The 17,994-nt window shown below is 46.6% G+C and overlaps 2 protein-coding genes across 3 annotated transcripts; both read left to right on the top strand.

Moving 5' to 3' along the window:
- Positions 1-32: 32 nt before the first annotated feature.
- Positions 33-8,873, top strand: LOC311147951 (mitochondrial ribosome-associated GTPase 2-like). The gene is made up of 6 exons (XM_084184802.1): positions 33-638; positions 5,663-5,810; positions 7,415-7,530; positions 7,720-7,938; positions 8,105-8,243; positions 8,324-8,873. The coding sequence occupies exons 1-6, from the start codon at positions 402-404 to the stop codon at positions 8,722-8,724; spliced, it is 1,260 nt and encodes a 419-aa protein (XP_084040928.1). The 5' UTR covers positions 33-401; the 3' UTR covers positions 8,725-8,873.
- Positions 8,874-10,813: 1,940 nt separating this feature from the next.
- On the top strand, positions 10,814-15,189 carry LOC311147953 (uncharacterized protein SCO4629-like). Of its 2 annotated transcripts, XM_084184805.1 has the most exons (7): positions 10,821-10,898; positions 11,020-11,093; positions 11,260-11,348; positions 11,628-11,751; positions 11,903-12,055; positions 14,548-14,730; positions 14,965-15,189. In XM_084184805.1, the coding sequence occupies exons 3-7, from the start codon at positions 11,277-11,279 to the stop codon at positions 15,081-15,083; spliced, it is 651 nt and encodes a 216-aa protein (XP_084040931.1). In that variant the 5' UTR covers positions 10,821-10,898; positions 11,020-11,093; positions 11,260-11,276; the 3' UTR covers positions 15,084-15,189. The 2 variants fall into 2 exon arrangements, with proteins under 2 accessions (XP_084040932.1, XP_084040931.1); XM_084184806.1 differs by lacking the exon at positions 11,020-11,093 and having other exon boundaries at positions 10,814-10,898.
- The last annotated feature ends 2,805 nt before the right edge of the window (positions 15,190-17,994 follow it).

The following is a 17,994-nucleotide window of genomic DNA, read 5'->3' as shown; positions in this document are numbered from 1 at the left end:
GTATGAAGCAAAGTTCCATTACACGACCCATGCTTTGACTTCATGTGCTTTTTGACCTTCGGTAGCTACCGTAGCTAGCGCTCACAACATGCTGCTGAAGTGAAGTTGTCGTTCCAAACAGTTAGCTTGATCTAAAAGCTTAATTTTTGGTAGCGTTGTAGATTGCGAGGTTTTGTGAAATATCTAGAGATAGATAGATGGACATAGTTTTTTTTATTGCCGATTAAATTAGTAGGCTTGTTGAAAGTGACTTGGCTAGCTAACGTTAGCTCATTGCCACAGTCACAGAGCTAGCTAGCTAGCTAACTAACACATCCTGCTAACGTTACTGTTAGCTAGTTAACGAGGTCAGGGCGACACTTCTGACTGTCTCCCTTTGACATGACATTGATTATTTTGCAATGTTAACTATATTGACAAAGGTTCAGAGCCGAGGATGGTTTGTCCAAGAGATAAGCCGAATATTTGCACACGTTTGCTTTAGGAACGAGGTGAATTGCAGCTGGTTGATAGGGCTCAGAAGCCACTTGGCAGCACAGAGGAAAACAACTGGAATCAGGAATGTCACCACGTCCTCTGCACTGTGCGCCAAACCTAGAGGAAATTCCCAAAAGAAAGAACTGTCAGAAAAAAAATTGGTATGTATTAGTGTGATGAAGCTAACTAGCTAGATTAGCTATCCCCTGTCCTCGGCAGAACATGGTTGTTTATATTGCCAAGCAATGTGCATTCGTTAAGTATTCAGACCCTTTGACTTTTTCCACATTTTATTACGTTATAGCCTTATTCTAAAATGGATGAAATAAAACAGGTTTTTAGACATTTTGTAAATGTATAACAAATAAAAAACAGATACTTTACATAAGTATTCAGACCCTTTGCTATGAGACGAGAAATTGAGCTCAGGTGCATCCTGTTTCCATTGATAATCCTTGAGATGCTTCTACAACTTGATTTGAGTCCACCTGTGGTAAATCCAATTGATTGGACATGATTATATAAGGTCCAACAGTTGACAGTGCATGTCGGAGCAAAAACCAAGCCATGAGGTCGAAGGAATTGTCCGTAGAGCTCCGAGAAAGGATTGTGCCGAGGCACAGATCTGGGGAAGGGTACCAAAACATTTCTGCAGCATTGAAGGTCCCCAAGAACACAGTGGCCTCCATCATTCTGAAATGGAAGAAGTTTGGAATCACCAAGACTCTTCCTAGAGCTGGCCACTCGGCCAAAATGAGCACTCGGGGAAGAAGGGCCTTGGTCAGGGAGGTGACCAAGAACCCGATGGTCACTCTGACAGAGCTCCAGAGTTCTTCTGTGGAGATGGGAGAACCTTCCAGACTGACAGTCATCTCTGCAGCACTCCACCAATCAGGCCTTTATGGTAGAGTGGCCAGACAGAAGCCACTCCTCAGTAAAAGGCACGACAGCCCACTTGGAGTTTGCCAAAAGGCACTTAAAGGACTCTCAGACGATTTTTTTATTTTATTTTTTTATTTAACCTTTATTTAACCAGGTAAGCCAGTTGAGAACAAGTTCTCATTTACAACTGCGACCTGGCCAAGATAAAGCAAAGCAGTGCGATAAAAACAACAACACAGAGTTACATATGGGGTAAAACAAAACATAAAGTCAAAAATGCGACAGAAAATATATATATACAGTGTGTGCAAATGTAGCAAGTTATGGAGGTAAGGCAATAAATAGGCCGTAGTGTAAAATAATTAGTATTAACACTGGAAGATAGATGTGCAAGAGATGATGTGCAAATAGAGATACTGGGGTGCAAATGAGCAAAATAAATAACAATATGGGGATGAGGTAGTTGGGTGGGCTAATTTCAGATGGGCTGTGTACAGGTGCAGTGATCGGTAAGGTGCTCTGACAACTGATGCTTAAAGTTTAGTGAGGGAGATAAGTCTCCAGCTTCAGAGATTTTTGCAGTTTGTTCCAGTCATTGGCAGCAGAGAACTGGAAGGAATGGCGGCCAAAGGAGGTGTTGGCTTTGGGGATGACCAGTGAGATATACCTGCTGGAGCGCATACTACGGGTGGGTGTTGCTATGGTGACCAATGAGCTAAGATAAGGTGGGGATTTGCCTAGCAGTGATTTATAGATGGCTTGGAGCCAGTGGGTTTGGCAACGAATATGTAGTGAGGACCAGCCAACAAGAGCGTACAGGTCACAGTGGTGGGTAGTATATGGGGCTTTGGTGACAAAACGAATGGCACTGTGATAGACTACATCCAATTTGCTGAGTAGAGTGTTGGAGGCTATTTTGTAAATGACATCACCAAAGGATCGGTAGGATAGTCAGTTTTACGAGGGCATGTTTGGCAGCATGAGTGAAGGAGGCTTTGTTGCGAAATAAGAAGCCGATTTAGATTTAACTTTGGATTGGAGATGCTTAATGTGAGTCTGGAAGGAGAGTTTACAGTCTAACCAGACACCTAGGTATTTGTAGTTGTCCACATACTCTAGGTCAGACCCGTCGAGAATAGTGATTCTAGTCGGGTGGGCGGGTGCCAGCAGCATTCGATTGAAGAGCATGCATTTAGTTTTACTTGTGTTTAAGAGAAGGTGGAGGCTACGGAAGGAGTGTTGTATGGCATTGAAGCTCGTTTGGAGGTTTGTTAACACAGTGTCCAATGAACGGCCAGATGTATACAAAATGGTGTCGTCTGCGTAGAGGTGGATCTGAGAATCACCACAGCAAGAGTGACAACATTGATATACACAGAGAAAAGAGTCGGCCCAAGAATTGAACCCTGTGGCACCCCCATAGAGACTGCCATAGGTCCAGACAACAGGCCCTCCGATTTGACACATTGAACTCTATCTGAGAAATAGTTGGTCAACCAGGCAAGGCAGTCATTTGAGAAACCAAGGCTATTTAGTCTGCCAATAAGAATGCGGTAGTTGACAGAGTCGAAAGCCTTGGCCAGGTCGATGAAGAGAGCTGCACAGTACTGTCTATTATCGATCGCGGTTATAATATCGTTTAGGACCTTGAGGGTGGCTGAGGTGCACCCATGACCAGCTCGGAAACCGGATTGCATAGCGGAGAAGGTACGGTGTGATTCGAAATGGTCGGTGATCTGTTTGTTAACTTGGCTTTCAAAAACTTTCGAAAGGCAGGGCAGGATTGATATAGGTCTGTAACAGTTTGGATCTAGAGTGTCACACCCTTTGAAGAGGGGGATGACCGTGGCAGCTTTCCAATCTCTGGGGATCTTAGACGTTACGAAAGAGAGGTTGAACAGGCTAGTAATAGGGGTTGCAACAATTTCGGCGGCTAATTTTAGAAAGGAAGGGTCCAGATTGTCTAGCCCAGATGATTTGTAGGGGTCCATATTTTGCAGCTCTTTCAGAACATCAGCTGTCTGTTTGTGTGAAGGAGAAACGGGGGGGGCATGGGCAAGTTGCAGCGGAGGGTGCAGAGCTGGTGGCTGGGGTAGTGGTAGCCAGGTGGAAAGCATGGCCAGCTGTAGCAAAATGCTTGTTGAAATTCTTGATTATTGTAGATTTATCGGTAGTGACAGTGTTTCCTAGCCTCAGTGCAGTGGGCAGCTGGGAGGAGGTGCTCTTATTCTCCATGGACTTTACAGATTCTCTTGTCAGATGAAACTAAGATTGAACTCTTTGGCCTGAATGCCAAGCGTCACGTCTGGAGGAAACCTGGCACCATCCCTATGGTGAAGCATGGTGGTGGCAGCATCATGCTGTGGGAATACTTTTCAGTGTTTTATTTGTAATACATTTGCAAAAATTTCTAAACCTGTTTTTGCTTTGTCATGTTGGGGTATTGTGTGTAGATTGATGAGGGAAAAACAATTTAATCAATTTTAGAATAATGCTGTAACCTAACCAAATGTAGAAAAGTCAATGGGTCTGAATACTTTCCGAATGCACTGTAGCTACTTAACTTACAATGCCTATCCTCTAGTCTTTGTGCACTTTGGGGAATTCTGGACAAGGCTTACTTGTTCCATCATGCATTCAACCAGTTTTAGTTTTTGCACTAATTTTTTTGTTGATTTAGTCTAGTCTTAGTCATTTTGACTAAAATATCATTAAGTCTTAGTCGCATTTGTAGTTTGAATATTGATTTAGTCTAGTTAATGTCAATGACAAACAATGGGCCATTTTAGTAAACTAAATGCCCTTTCATTTTAGTCACATTTTAGTCATCACATTTGTATTGCCGCATTAACCTATAGTAAACATAAATCACTGACTTCATGTGCACAAATATACATACCCTTGTCCTACCAACATATTCTGCATAACATCCCATTCTCTTCCCAACAGCAGAAATATGACAAACATATATAAGAATTATCTGGTCATGTAAATTACTAATTCAGCCTGATATTGCACATTACATGCAAAATAGACACACACAAACACAGAGAGAGTAGCACAATCATCAATCAACGGGAGCTAATGACTGTTTCACCCAGTGATGTAGTCAACTCACTAAACCTCAAGTCCGAATCAAGTGTCAAGTCCCCTGTGCTCGAGTCAAAGTCTGAGTCACCAATGGTCGAGTCCCCATGGCTGAAGTCCCCGTGCTCGAGTCCAGGTTGCAGATAGAAATCCCATGAATAGAGCCAACGTTATTCCTTATTCAACACGTCAGAGGGGCATGTTTGTTCTACATAGCATATTTCTATCTGAACGTTCCATAACGTTGCATCCTGCTGAACGTGCCCCAGGTTTTTAGCAACAGCTAGCTAATGAGGTAACAAGATTGAACAAGGTGTAGCCTAAACAAATGGTTAACGGTCCGGACGGCAAATAGCCTAGTTTTAGAAGGGCCCGTGATATGCTTTATGTAAAATGCGGCGCGCCAATGCACCATAGAAAGAAAAAAAAGAGAGTGCTGGTATTATGGGTCATATCCCTTGAACGGTAATGGCTAGAATCTAGCCGTTTTCTCTGAGGAAAAGAGGGAGACTTGGCTAGTACGTTGGCTACAGAACCTGGCTGGGAGAAAAAAACATAGCTAGACTGTTGTTTTACTATTAAACGTAATGCTGCTATTGTGTTTAATTTCATAAAGCAGCGTACGTTTCTTAACTATGCAAAGGGTATCTAACTAGAAGGCTGGTGGTGACTGGTTAGGTACGGGGAAGCAGGAGAGTTGCCTGCACGATGTGTATAATCGGAGGCGGAGCAGAGCCTGTCTGCCCACCCACACTCATCGCCTGCTCCCCCGCAGCTCACCAGCTGATGTAGGCTAAGCTGTGTGTGGCGGGTTCTTCACACTGCCGAACAGAACTGCGCTGTGCTTCTGTGCTGCTAATATTAATTGTGCTTATCACTCAAAAGCTCTCATTCTCTCCAAAAACGATTGTCTAGTCCATTTAGTAGTCAGATTTTAGTCACAGATAATTTCATCTTGTCTCGTTTTAGTCAACTGAAATATATTATTTTCTGGGTCTATTTAGTCAGTTATAGTCTTGTCAATTGCCACTGAAAAATATGTGTGTGATTAATATTTTAGTCACTATTTTTGTTGACAAAATGAACACTGACTCAAATAAGGATAAGCAAATATTGATTAGACAATAAGATGTGACAATCATATTAGCTAAGTTAAGTTTTCAAGAGGGTGAATGTTAGTTCTGCTTCACTTTCTGGCTCTCGCTCTGTTGCTTAGACTCGCCACTTTGTGGACCACCGCAATGTGAAGCTACTGGCTGGAGCAGGTGGGAAAGGGGCCTGCACCTTCCATAGTGAGCCCCGGAAAGAGTGGGGTGGACCGGACGGAGGGAATGGAGGAGACGGGGGGAACATAATCATCAAAGGTGGGTGAGAAACACTGTCACTCTCTCAACGATGTTGCACTATTCCCAAACAGACCTGGTTATACATTGTTGATAATCTGGTTAAAAAGTATTGGTCTTCTGAGAAGCTTTCATTTACCTATTCAGATAAACGTTGTGATCATGCCAAAATCCACAATTGGCCTAGAATTTGAAACAACAACATATTCATTGACTACAGCTCAGCGTTCAACCCCATAGTGCCCTCAAAGCTCATCACTAAGCTAAGGACCCTGGGACTAAACACCTCCCTCTGCAACTGGATCCTGGACTTCCTAACGGGCCGCCCCCGGGAGATAAGGGTAGGTAACAACACATCCGCCACGCTGATCCTCAACACGGGGGCCCCTCAGGGGTGCGTGCTCAGTTCCCTCCTGTACTCCCTGTTCACTCATGATTGCATGGCCAGGCACGACTCCAACACAATCATTAAGTTTGCCGACGACACAACAGTGGTATGCCTGATCACCGACAACGACGAGACAGCCTATAGGGAGGAGGTCAGAGACGTGGCCGTGTGGTGCCAGGACAACAACCTCTCCCTCAACATGATCAAGACAAAGGAGATGATTGTGGACTACAGGAAAAAGAAGAGGACTGAGCACGCCCCCATTCTCATCGACGGGCTGTAGTGGAGCAGGTTGAGAGCTTCAAGCTCCTTGGTGTCCACATCACCAACAAACTAACATGGTCCAAGCACACCAAGACAGTTGTGAAGAGGGCACAACAAAACCTATTCCCCTTAAGGAGACTGAACAAATATTTGTCATGGGTCCTCAGATCCTCTAAAGGTTCTACAGCTGCACCATTGAGAGCATCCTGACTGGTTGCATCCCCGCCTGTTATGGCAACTGCTGGGCCTACGACCGCAAGGCACTACAGAGGGTAGTGCGTACGGCCCAGTACCACACTGGGGCCAAGCTTCCTGCCATCCAGGACCTCTATACCAGGCTGTGTCAGAGGAAGGCTCTAAAAATTGTCAAGGACTCCAGCCACCCTAGTCATAGACTGTTCTCTCTGCTACCGCACGGTAAGCAGTACCGGAGCGCCAAGTTTAGGTTCTAGAGGCTTCTTAACAGCTTCTACCCCTAAGCCATACGACTCTTGAACATCTAATTAAATGGCTACCCAGACTATTTGCATTGCCCCCCCCTCTCTTTTACGCTGCTGCTACTCTCTCTACCTACATGTACCTATTACCTCAATTACCTCGACTAACCGGTGCTCCCACACATTGACTCGGTACCGGTACCCCCTGTATATAGCCCTGCTATTGTTATTTTACTGCTGCTCTTTAAATATTTGTTATTATTTTTGTATTAAATGTTTTTTTTTTTTTTTTTTTTTGGGGGGGGTTATTCTTTCTTAAAATTGCATTGTTGGTTAAGGGCTTGTAAGTAAGCATTTCACTGTAAGGTCTACACCTGTTGTATTCGGTGCATGTGTCAAATAAAATGTGATTTGATTTGATCAGGCTGAAGAACATTTTGAATTGGTAGGGATATTTTAACCAGGACATTGGAGAAAGGTTTCGTATGCATACATCAAGTCCTATTCCCGTCTATCTGTTATTTGCGTGCTTCCAGTCGAACGGCAAGTGAAGTCCCTGGCGCAGGTCACCCCCGTTTACAAAGGAGACGATGGCGACTCAGGAGGCAGTAAGAACTGCTACGGACGCAACGCCAGCACAACCTACATCGCTGTGAGTTAGTGCCCATGGCTACGGCCCGGGGTGTTGCTTTGAATTAGGGGCTCTTGTATGTACATAGATTTGTAATTACTTTAATTTAGCGATGTAATTACTAAGTAAATACCAGATACCAAAATGCTGACTTTAAAATAAAGTGAAGGCCAAACTGAATGTTGTGTGTGGTGTTTTGGGACCGTGCAGGTGCCAGTGGGCACGGTGGTGAAGGAGCATGGGAAGACGGTGGCAGACCTCTCCCAGCACGGCCAGGAGTACGTGGCTGTGTTTGGAGGGGCGGGGGGAAAGGGGAACCGCTTCTTCCTGTCCAATGAGAACCGTGCCCCCATGACGGCCACCCCGGGAGAGAGAGGCCAGGAGAGGGTCCTCCAGCTGGAGCTGCGTACCATGGCCCACGCCGGACTGGTGAGACACAGGAGTGGACCTCTCTCTCCACTGACCAGGCCTATCTTATGATAATGTGGGCTGGTCACAATAATATTGTAGACATATACATGGGATACACTTGATCCCGCAAAAATGTGTAACATTTTCTTAGATTTACATGTTAGTGTGTGTTCTTCCACTTCAGGTTGGGTTTCCTAATGCAGGGAAGTCTTCTCTTCTAAGGGCCATCTCCAATGCCAGGCCTGCTGTGGCTGCCTACCCCTTCACCACCCTCAACCCCCACGTGGGCATTGTTAAGTACAGGGACCATGAGCAAGTGGCAGGTAATGGAGTTTATCTTACTGTTGTATATTATGTTGGGTTGATCATGCAGTTTACCATCCCTCCCGTTCCCTGTGTCTAGTGGCTGACATCCCTGGTATCATCCGTGGGGCACATCTGAACCGAGGCCTGGGGATCTCCTTCCTGCGCCACATTGAGCGCTGTCGCTTCCTGCTCTTCGTCCTGGACCTGTCCTCCCCAGAACCCTGGACCCAGCTCCAGCACCTGCGTTTCGAGCTGGACCAGTACGAACCCGGACTCTCCCACCGGCCCCACGCTATTGTGGCCAACAAAATGGACCTGCCTGGGGCACGGGGGAACATAGAGGCCCTCAGGGGCCACGTGGCCCAGAGGGTGATCCCTGTGTCAGCCCTCACAGGCCAGAACACAGAGGAGCTGATCATCCACCTCAGGGAGCTGTATGATGTCTACCTGCAGACCCAGGGACAGGGCAGTGGGGAGGACAAGCCCACCAGGTGGTAGGTCAGCCGGGGAAAAGGAGTGAAAGACTTCCATGCCTTTTCCTTTTCCTCACTGTTTAGCACCTACCAAATGTAGTTTGTTCAAATTATAGGACTAAATAAATATTTATATAACTATGGTATTTATTTATGATTTAATAAATGTGTTTAATTAAACTTGATTCTGCATTGTTTTATTTACACAATGCACTATACTCATACTTATCATTAATTATCACAACTGTACAGGGGTCAGTGCTGATGACATCAGGTAGTTATTGTGATGTCATATTTACTTGTTCAGTGTTTTCCCTTATAATATCAACATTACACATTTAACCTTTAGGATGTCTCGAGAAACACTCGTATGAAAAATGCAGGTACTGGTACACCTTAAACATTGGACAAGTCTTAAGTGGAATCCTTGGGACGTCCAACTCTGACGTGTCCCCATTGAAGATTACATTTAAAACGGTTAAGGTAAGGGTTAAGAGTAAGGTCATTTGGTCACAGCTATCAACTTCTATTTTAACAAAATGTTCAGAGCAGGAATCTCTGGAATTCTCAGTGACACGTCACCCTCGCTAAAGGATTTTTCTATGTATTTCTTGGTCAAAAAACAACAGTGTGTTTAGGCTGACCTTTGACCTCTGTGCCCGAGATCACACCATGTGTCACACACAGTGGTGGTTGTTTGCTGCTGCTGACTGGACTTTCAGTGGGGAGTGAGCAGGGTCAGCTCAGGCAGTTCGATGAGCAGTCAGGGCTGGTACACCATGGCTGCGTTTCATTCCACAAAACTGTTTCCTTCCCTCTGTCCTCATTTACTCCCCTCCACTGATCGGATAGGACTGGGCAGGTGATAGCAATATGACAGAAACTCAATCTGGTCTTAAAGCATTTCGTAGTATTATGTGCTTAATTCCGAGACACTACATTAAGTATGATACAGTATGTTACGTTTCATATGGTATGTATTAATTTATGGATGTCCATGACCCATTTCATATTATATTTCGTATTATATGTTATGAATTACAATTGATATTATATGTTACGAATTTGCAAAATGTACCATCTGTTACAAATTTGCAAAAGGTATGGCATGTTACGAATTCTAGCTAGGTGGCTAATGTTAGAGAGGCTGGGGTTAAGGTTAGGGTTAAGTTTAGGAGTTAGGTTAAAGGGTTAAGGTTAGGGGAAGGGTTAGCTAACATGCTAAGTAGTTGCAAAGTATAAAAAAAATAGTAATTAGTTGAAAAGTTGGTAAAATGCTAAAGTTGTCTGAGATGAGATTCGAACTCATAACCTGACTTTTGCATTATACGCCCGACGAACCACCCTACTTTAGTTTTTTGCATTAACTAGCCATCTGTCTTATGTAACCAAACATAACATATCATACTAATTTGAGTGTCCTGGATTTACATTTGCTATGTTACTTCTAGTCTATGAGACCAGGCTGAGAAACTAGGTGGAGCTAATGTCTGGGAATACCTACCCACTTGTCTCATATTTGTAACGTATGTAAAGGAGAATGAATGAAAGAGGAATTAAATGTAGTTAATGTATTGTGGAAGGGGTTGGGTCCAGTCTGAACAAAAACAAAACACCCAATCTAAACCAGAGTGTGTGTGCAAGCAGGTTAGCAGGAAAAAGCTTGGTGTTAACAGTACAGTTGTAGAGGCCAATTGAATACGTTTTTTCTTTCACTGGGACCTTTCAGATCAGGTGTCTGCTTCTTTTTACTTCACATAGAAACAATATCATCAGCCTACACTCAGAGACCAGCCAATCAGAGTCAAATAAAAATGGACAAGGCCAATTATACAGTAAGGGAGGGGGCTGACAGCAGCTACAGGAACACAAAATGTACAGGAGACTCACCAACCAATCGAATAAGAGACAGGAGGCCTAATCAGCCAGTCGGATAAATAAGAGTGAAATGTACATTAGCCAATGAGAGTTACACTGAGACAGTAACTGGATAGAATTTAGAATAGCCATTCACAATGATGCCAGAGTGTGGAATATGCCAGAACACTGGCAGTGCATCCTGGGTAAAGGATGAACATTGCTTAATTCATTAATCAAACATTGAAAGAAGGTGGAGAAAAGAGAGACCTTTGGGAGAGAGAGACGCTGGGGTGTGCCAAGCTTTTACCCTTGGGACAAACGAGAAATAGAAAGTCAACGGTAACTGCTTCTAAATGATCTTATGGGTATAAACGAGTTGAACACTGGTGTAGTGCAGCATGTTGAGCCTGGCCACTGCTACTGCAGTCTTTAACGGATGGCCCACGTCACCTTCCCTCAGGGCTCTGTTATTGTCTACTGCTGCTGTGTCAACGGAGCGGACCTCCACTACAGCTCTGTTTGTGCTCGCCTGAGGTGAAGTGGAGTGCCTCCTCTCTCCACACGTGTATTTAATGATGACATTGTTGACCTGTGAATAAGTATCGTTTAAGTATTGTTATTGATTCATTCAGTAGCATAATTGTTGTGTTGGTTATTTTATTTGGTTCTGCTTTTGAAGTGTGTGTGTTCTCTCCCACAGGCCAGCATGTGAGAGGAATGGACAATGAGAGTGAGAAGTGGGCCAGAGTTCTGTGGGACTACCTTTGTCTGCACCAATCTCTGGAAAAGGCAAGCCTTCATATCTGACTGTACATACACATAAGATACATTTTGACAGGATACATTTTAAATGGGCTTCAATCTGAATTTTAAGTAGTGTAATGCTACACTCTTTTGGGAAGTCATGATTAGCTCGTCTGGCTTTACCCAAAATAACATCATAATGATCTATCCTCTCAGGATGATTATCATATCATGTCATACTCATAGATTTTCTCTCAGGTTTTTGTAATAATCAATGCTGTCTCTTCTGTTGAAACTATGTCATAATTATGTATGTTCTCTCAGAGTGATGTCATAATAGGCCTGGGTTGCCATGATGTGCGTGTGGCGGAGAGGTCAGCTGATCTCTTCCTGGAAGGATTGGCTCCTTGGCTGCTTTTCACTGGTTACCTAGGTAACCAGACTGCAGGTCAGCAAGACACTGGGCATCTTTCTCGCTATTTCTCTCTTTCTCTGTCCCTCTTTCTGCCCATGCAAGGAAACACACACGCACAAACACAAGCATACCGTGTTTCTATGTTTCTATCCAATGTCTCTAGTGTGTGTGTCGTGTGTTCCAGGTGTGTGGACGAGGCCAGAGGCTGACGTGTTCTTGGATGTGGCTCTGAGGATGGGAGTGCCCAGGGGGAACATACTGCTGGAGACAGAGGCCACCAACACTGGAGAGAACATCCGCTTCTCCTACAGGCTCCTCAAGGAGAATAACATCCCAGGTGAGACTCTCCTCATTACAGACACACATGCCTACTACGGGGAACCTTTCACATGAAAGGCGTCTGTTATTGTTGTGGTATTATTCGACAGCTATGGGGCAGGAGAGCACAACTGAATCACTGGACCACATTTTGGTCAAGCCAGAATTGTGTTCCTATGGATATACAGAAGACCTACAGTGGCATGCGAAAGTAATCACCCCCCTTGGCATTTTTCCTATTTTGTTGCCTTACAACCTGGAATTAAAATTTATTTTTTATTGTCTCCGGACCGCTCCTGTCTCAGCCTCCAGTATTTATGCTGCAGTAGTTTATGTGTCGGGGGGCTGGGGTTAGTTGGTTATACCTGGAGTACTTCTCCTGTCTTATCCAGTGTCCTGTGTGAATTTAAGTATGCTCTCTCTAATTCTCTCGTTCTCTCTTTCTCTCTGAGAACCTGAGCCCTAGGACCATACGTCAGGACTACCGGGCATGATGACACCTTGCTGTCCCCAGTCCGCCTGGCCTTGCTGCTATTCCAGTTTCAACTGTTCTGCCTGCGGCTACGAAACCCCTACCTGTCCCAGACCTGCTGTTTTCAACTCTTAATGATCGGCTATGAAAAGCCAACTGAGAGACCTGAGCCCTAGGACCATACGTCGGGACTACCGGCCGTGGTGACTCCTTGCTGTCCCCAGTCCGCCTGGCCTTGCTGCTATTCCAGTTTCAACTGTTCTGCCTGCGGTTATGGAACCCCTACCTGTCCCAGACCTGCTGTTTTCAACTCTTAATGATCGGCTATGAAAAGCCAACTGAGATTTATTCCTGATTATTATTTGACCATGCTTGTCACTTATGAACATTTTTGAACATCTTGGCATGGTTCTGTTATAATCTCCACCCGGCACAGCCAGAAGAGGACTGGCCACCCCTCATAGCCTGGTTCCTCTCTAGGTTTCTTCCTAGGTTTTGCCTTTCTAGGGAGTTTTTCCTAGCCACCGTGCTTCTACACCTGCATTACTAGCTGTTTGGGGTTTTAGGCTGGGTTTCTGTACAGCACTTCGAGATATTAGCTGATGTAAGAAGGGCTATATAAAATAAAATTGATTGATTGATTGTGAAACAAACAAGAAATAAGACAAACAAACAGAAAACTTGAGCGTGCATAACTATTCACCCACCCGAAGTCAATACTTTGTAGAGTCACCTTTTGCAGCAATTACAGCTGCAAGTCTCTTGGGGTATGTCTCTATAAGCTTGGCACATCTAGCCACTGGGATTTTTGCCCATTCTTCAAGCCAAAACTGCTCTAGCTCCTTCAAGTTGGATGGGTTCTGCTGGTGTACAGCAATCTTTAAGTCATACCACAGATTCTCAATTGGATTGAGGTCTGGCCTTTGACTAGGCCATTCCAAGACATTTAAATGTTTCCCTTAAACCTCTCGAGTGTTGCTTTAGCAGTATGCTTAGGGTCATTGTCCTGCTGGAAGGTGAACCTCTGTCCCAGTCTCAAATCTCTGGAAGACTGAAACAGGTTTCCCTCAAGAATGTCCCTGTATTTAGCGCCATCCATCATTCCTTCAATTCTGACCAGTTTCCCAGTCCCTGCCGATGAAAAACATCCCCACAGATGCTGCCACCACCATGCTTCACTGTGGGGATGGTGTTCTCGGGGTGATGAGAGGTGTTGGGTTTGCGCTAGACATAGCGTTTTCCTTGATGGCCAAAAAGCTACATTTGAGTACCTTCTTCCATATGTTTTTTTTCTTTAAGCAATGGCTTTTTTCTAGCCACTCTTCCGTAAAGCCCAGCTCTGTGGAGTGTACGGCTTAAAGTGGTCCTATGGACAGATACTCCAACTCCGCTGTGGAGCTTTGCAGCTCCTTCAGGGTTATCTTTGGTGTCTTTGTTGCCTCGCTGATTAATGCCCTCCTTGCCTGTTCCATGAGTTTTGGTGGGCGGCCCTCTCTTGGCAGGTTTGTTGTGGTGCCATATTCTTATTTTTTTTAAATAATGGATTTAATGGTGCTCCGTGGGATGTTCAAAGTTTCTTGCTTGGTGGTGCCCCTTGCTTAGTGGTGTTGCAGACTCTGGGGCCTTTCAGAACAGGTGTATATATACTGAGATCATGTGACAGATCATGTGACACTTAGATTGCACACAGGTGGACTTTATTTAACTAATTATGTGACTTATGAAGGTAATTGGTTGCACCAGATCTTATTTAGGGGCTTCATAGCAAAGGGTGTGAATACATATGCACGCACCACTTTTCCGTTATTATTTTTTTTGAATTTTTAAAACAAGTTATTTTTTTCATTCCACTTCACCAATTTGGATTTTTTTGTGTATGTCCATTACATGAAATCCAAATAAAAATCCATTTAAATTACAGGTTGTAATGCAACAAAATTGGAAAAACACCAATGGGGATGAATACTTTTGCAAGGCACTGTATGTGTATTTTTGTCAACTACCCATTAGTGATTGTGTTTGTCATATGTCTACCCCAGCCAGCAGGGTGATCCTGGTCCAGCAGCCTTTTATGGAACGCAGGGTTTTTGCCACTTTCCTGCGCCAGTGGCCTGACCAGGGGGAACACACGCATGCCATCGTCACCTCCCCACAGATGGGAATCTCTGCCTACCCCCACCCCACTGTGGGTACTGCCACAGACCTCATCACATACATGCTAGGTACCATAATCTCAAGACTTGTGTGTTGTCTTTAGACCATGTAAGATAAATATGTCTATGGTAAGCCCACCTATCATCTTTCTAGTGCCGGAGTGTATCAATGCATTCAGAATGAAATATTCTGAAAGTCAGTATTGTCCCATTGCCAACCATTTCACTTAACACTGTGTAGGAATAACAGACATGAGTATGATGCTATGTGTGAGGTGTAAACTTTGTGTTTGTGTATTCCAGGAGTTTTAGAGAGGATCCGTGACTACCCACAGAAAGGCTTCCAGGTGGAACAGGAGATCACACCCAGTGTTCTCTCTGCCTACCAATGGCTCTTGTACGCTGGCTACATTCCCAAGTGAACCAGAACACACACGCCCATGCATGAACGCGTGCACACATTTCCACGCACAAACACTTGTACCTATGTTTTGCTATGTTGATGCTGCTGATAGTTGGGATGGTTGGGAATTGAACATTAAATCACAGTAAATTTATATTTGGAAAATATGTTTGTTTCTGTCACGATCGTCAAATGAGGGAGACCAAAGCGCAGCGCGTTGAGCGAACATGATAGACTTTATTTAATTAAAGTACCAAAACAAAATAGACGAATCGTAAAGTCCACAGTAACAAAGACTGACAAGGAACAAAAACCCACAAACACAAGGTGAACACAGGCAGTTTAAATATGGCTCCCAATCAGAGATAACGAGCCGACAGCTGACACTCGTTACCTCCGATTGGGAGTCACATGAACAGACAAGACACTACAACCAAAACCAAAACACAACCAAATGAACACACCCTATACCCAACACAACCAAATGAATACACCCTGGCTCAAACCACACAGTCCCGGAGCCAGAGCGTGACAGTACCCCCCCCTAAAGGCGCGGACTGCGACCGCGCCTCAATACGGGCTAAACAAGGGAGGGCTGGGCGGGCATACCTCCTCGGCGGTGGCTCTGGCTCCGGCCTTGATCCCCACCTCCTCTCCAACCCCCCAAAGTACCCCTGGTCCTGTCTAGCCCCGCTGGCCGGAGCCGGACTGACGACACGCGCCCCTGGCTTGGTGCGTGGAGGACGAACGGGCCTTACCAGGCTGACGACGCGCACCACTGCCTTGGCGCGGGGAGCAGGAATGGGCCGGACCGGGCTGACGAAGCGCACCCTTGACCTGGTGCGGAGAGCGGGACCGGGCCGGACAGGGCTGACGAAACGCACCACAGACTTGGTGCGGGGAGCAGGAACGGGCCGGACAGGGCCGACGAAACGCACCCTAGGCTTGATGCGTGGAGCCGGAACGGGCCTCCCCAGGCTGACGACTCGCATCCCTGGCTTGGTGCGAGTAGCAGGAGTGGGCTGGATCAGGCTGACGGCTCGCACCCTTGGCTTGGTGCGAGTAGCAGGGACGAGCTGAACCAGGCTGACGACTCGCACCCTTGGCTTGGTGCGAGTGGCAGGAACAGGCCGGTTCGGGCTGGCGACGCACACCGTAGGTTCTGTGCGTGGAACAGGAACAGGCCGGACCGGGCTGGCGACGCGCACCGTAGGTTTGGTGCGAGTGGCAGGAACAGGCCGGGTCGGGCTGGCGACGCGCACCGTAGACTTGGTGCGGGTGGCAGGAACAGGCCGGACCGGGCTGGCGACGCGCACCGTAGGTTTGGTGCGAGTGGCAGGAACAGGCCGGGTCGGGCTGGCGACGCACACCGTAGGCTTGGTGCGGGTGGCAGGAACAGGCCGGGCTGGGCTGGCGACGCACACCGTAGGTCTCGTGCGTGGAGCAGGAACAGGCCGGGCTGGGCTGGCGACGCACACCGTAGGCTCTGTGCGTGGAGCAGGAACAGGCCGGGCTGGGCTGGCGACGCACACCGTAGGTTTAGTGCGGGTGGCAGGAACAGGCCGGGCTGGGCTGGCGACGCACACCGTAGGTCTCGTGCGTGGAGCAGGAACAGGCCGGGCTGGGCTGGCGACGCACACCGTAGGCTCTGTGCGTGGAGCAGGAACAGGCCGGGCTGGGCTGGCGACGCACACCGTAGGTTTAGTGCGGGTGGCAGGAACAGGCCGGACCGGGCTGGCGACGCGCACCGTAGGTTTGGTGCGAGTGGCAGGAACAGGCCGGGTCGGACTGGCGACGCACACCGTAGGCTTGGTGCGGGTGGCAGGAACAGGCCGGGCTGGGCTGGCGACGCACACCGTAGGTCTCGTGCGTGGAGCAGGAACAGGCCGGGCTGGGCTGGCGACGCACACCGTGGACTTGGTGCGTGGAGTAGGAACAGGCCGGTCCATACTGGGAACACACACCACTGGCCTTAACCGGGGATCAGGAACGGGCCGGTCCGGACTGGTAACACACCTCAGTCTCTCACGCCGTGCCTCCACTACTTCCCTCCCTCTACTCGCCAATGGCTCCCGTAATCCGGTAGCCTTCTCTCCACGTCTCCCTGTGGCAGCCTCCTGCTGCCCAGCCGCCCAAGCCATGTGCCCCCCCCAAAAAACTTTTTGGGTTTGCCTCTCGTCCTTCCGACGATGGCCCTGCTGACGCCGTTGCTCCTCTCTCGCCAGGTCCTTGATCCTCCCCCAAGGTCCCTTGCCCCCGATCATGTCCTCCCAGGACCACGATTTGCCCACCTGGGCCATCGCCAGCCTCTCGATCTCCTTACCCGGCGCTTCCTCCCATGTCCAGTCTCCTTGCTCCTGGACACGCTGCTTGGTCCTTTTGTGGTGGGTTTTTCTGTCACGATCGTCAAATGAGGGAGACCAAAGCGCAGCGCGTTGAGCGAACATGATAGACTTTATTTAATTAAAGTACCAAAACAAAATAGACGAATCGTAAAGTCCACAGTAACAAAGACTGACAAGGAACAAAAACCCACAAACACAAGGTGAACACAGGCAGTTTAAATATGGCTCCCAATCAGAGATAACGAGCCGACAGCTGACACTCGTTACCTCCGATTGGGAGTCACATGAACAGACAAGACACTACAACCAAAACCAAAACACAACCAAATGAACACACCCTATACCCAACACAACCAAATGAATACACCCTGGCTCAAACCACACAGTCCCGGAGCCAGAGCGTGACAGTTTCATTGAAACTGTGACTTGAGATGTATGAAAATATACCACAGAACTCTGCATTATTACATAAGTAAAACTAAATGAATGTAAAACAATTACCTTTATTTACATACCAATAAACACATATAGAATATACATTCAAAGCCAACACCAATACAGTGCCTTGTAAAAGTATTCACCCCC

The sequence above is a fragment of the Coregonus lavaretus genome, assembly GCF_964263955.1.
Source record: "Coregonus lavaretus genome assembly, chromosome: 20".
In the NCBI taxonomy this organism is placed as follows: domain Eukaryota; kingdom Metazoa; phylum Chordata; class Actinopteri; order Salmoniformes; family Salmonidae; genus Coregonus; species Coregonus lavaretus.
Note: the sequence above shows the minus strand (reverse complement) of the source record. Positions and strands in the feature narration are given on the sequence as shown.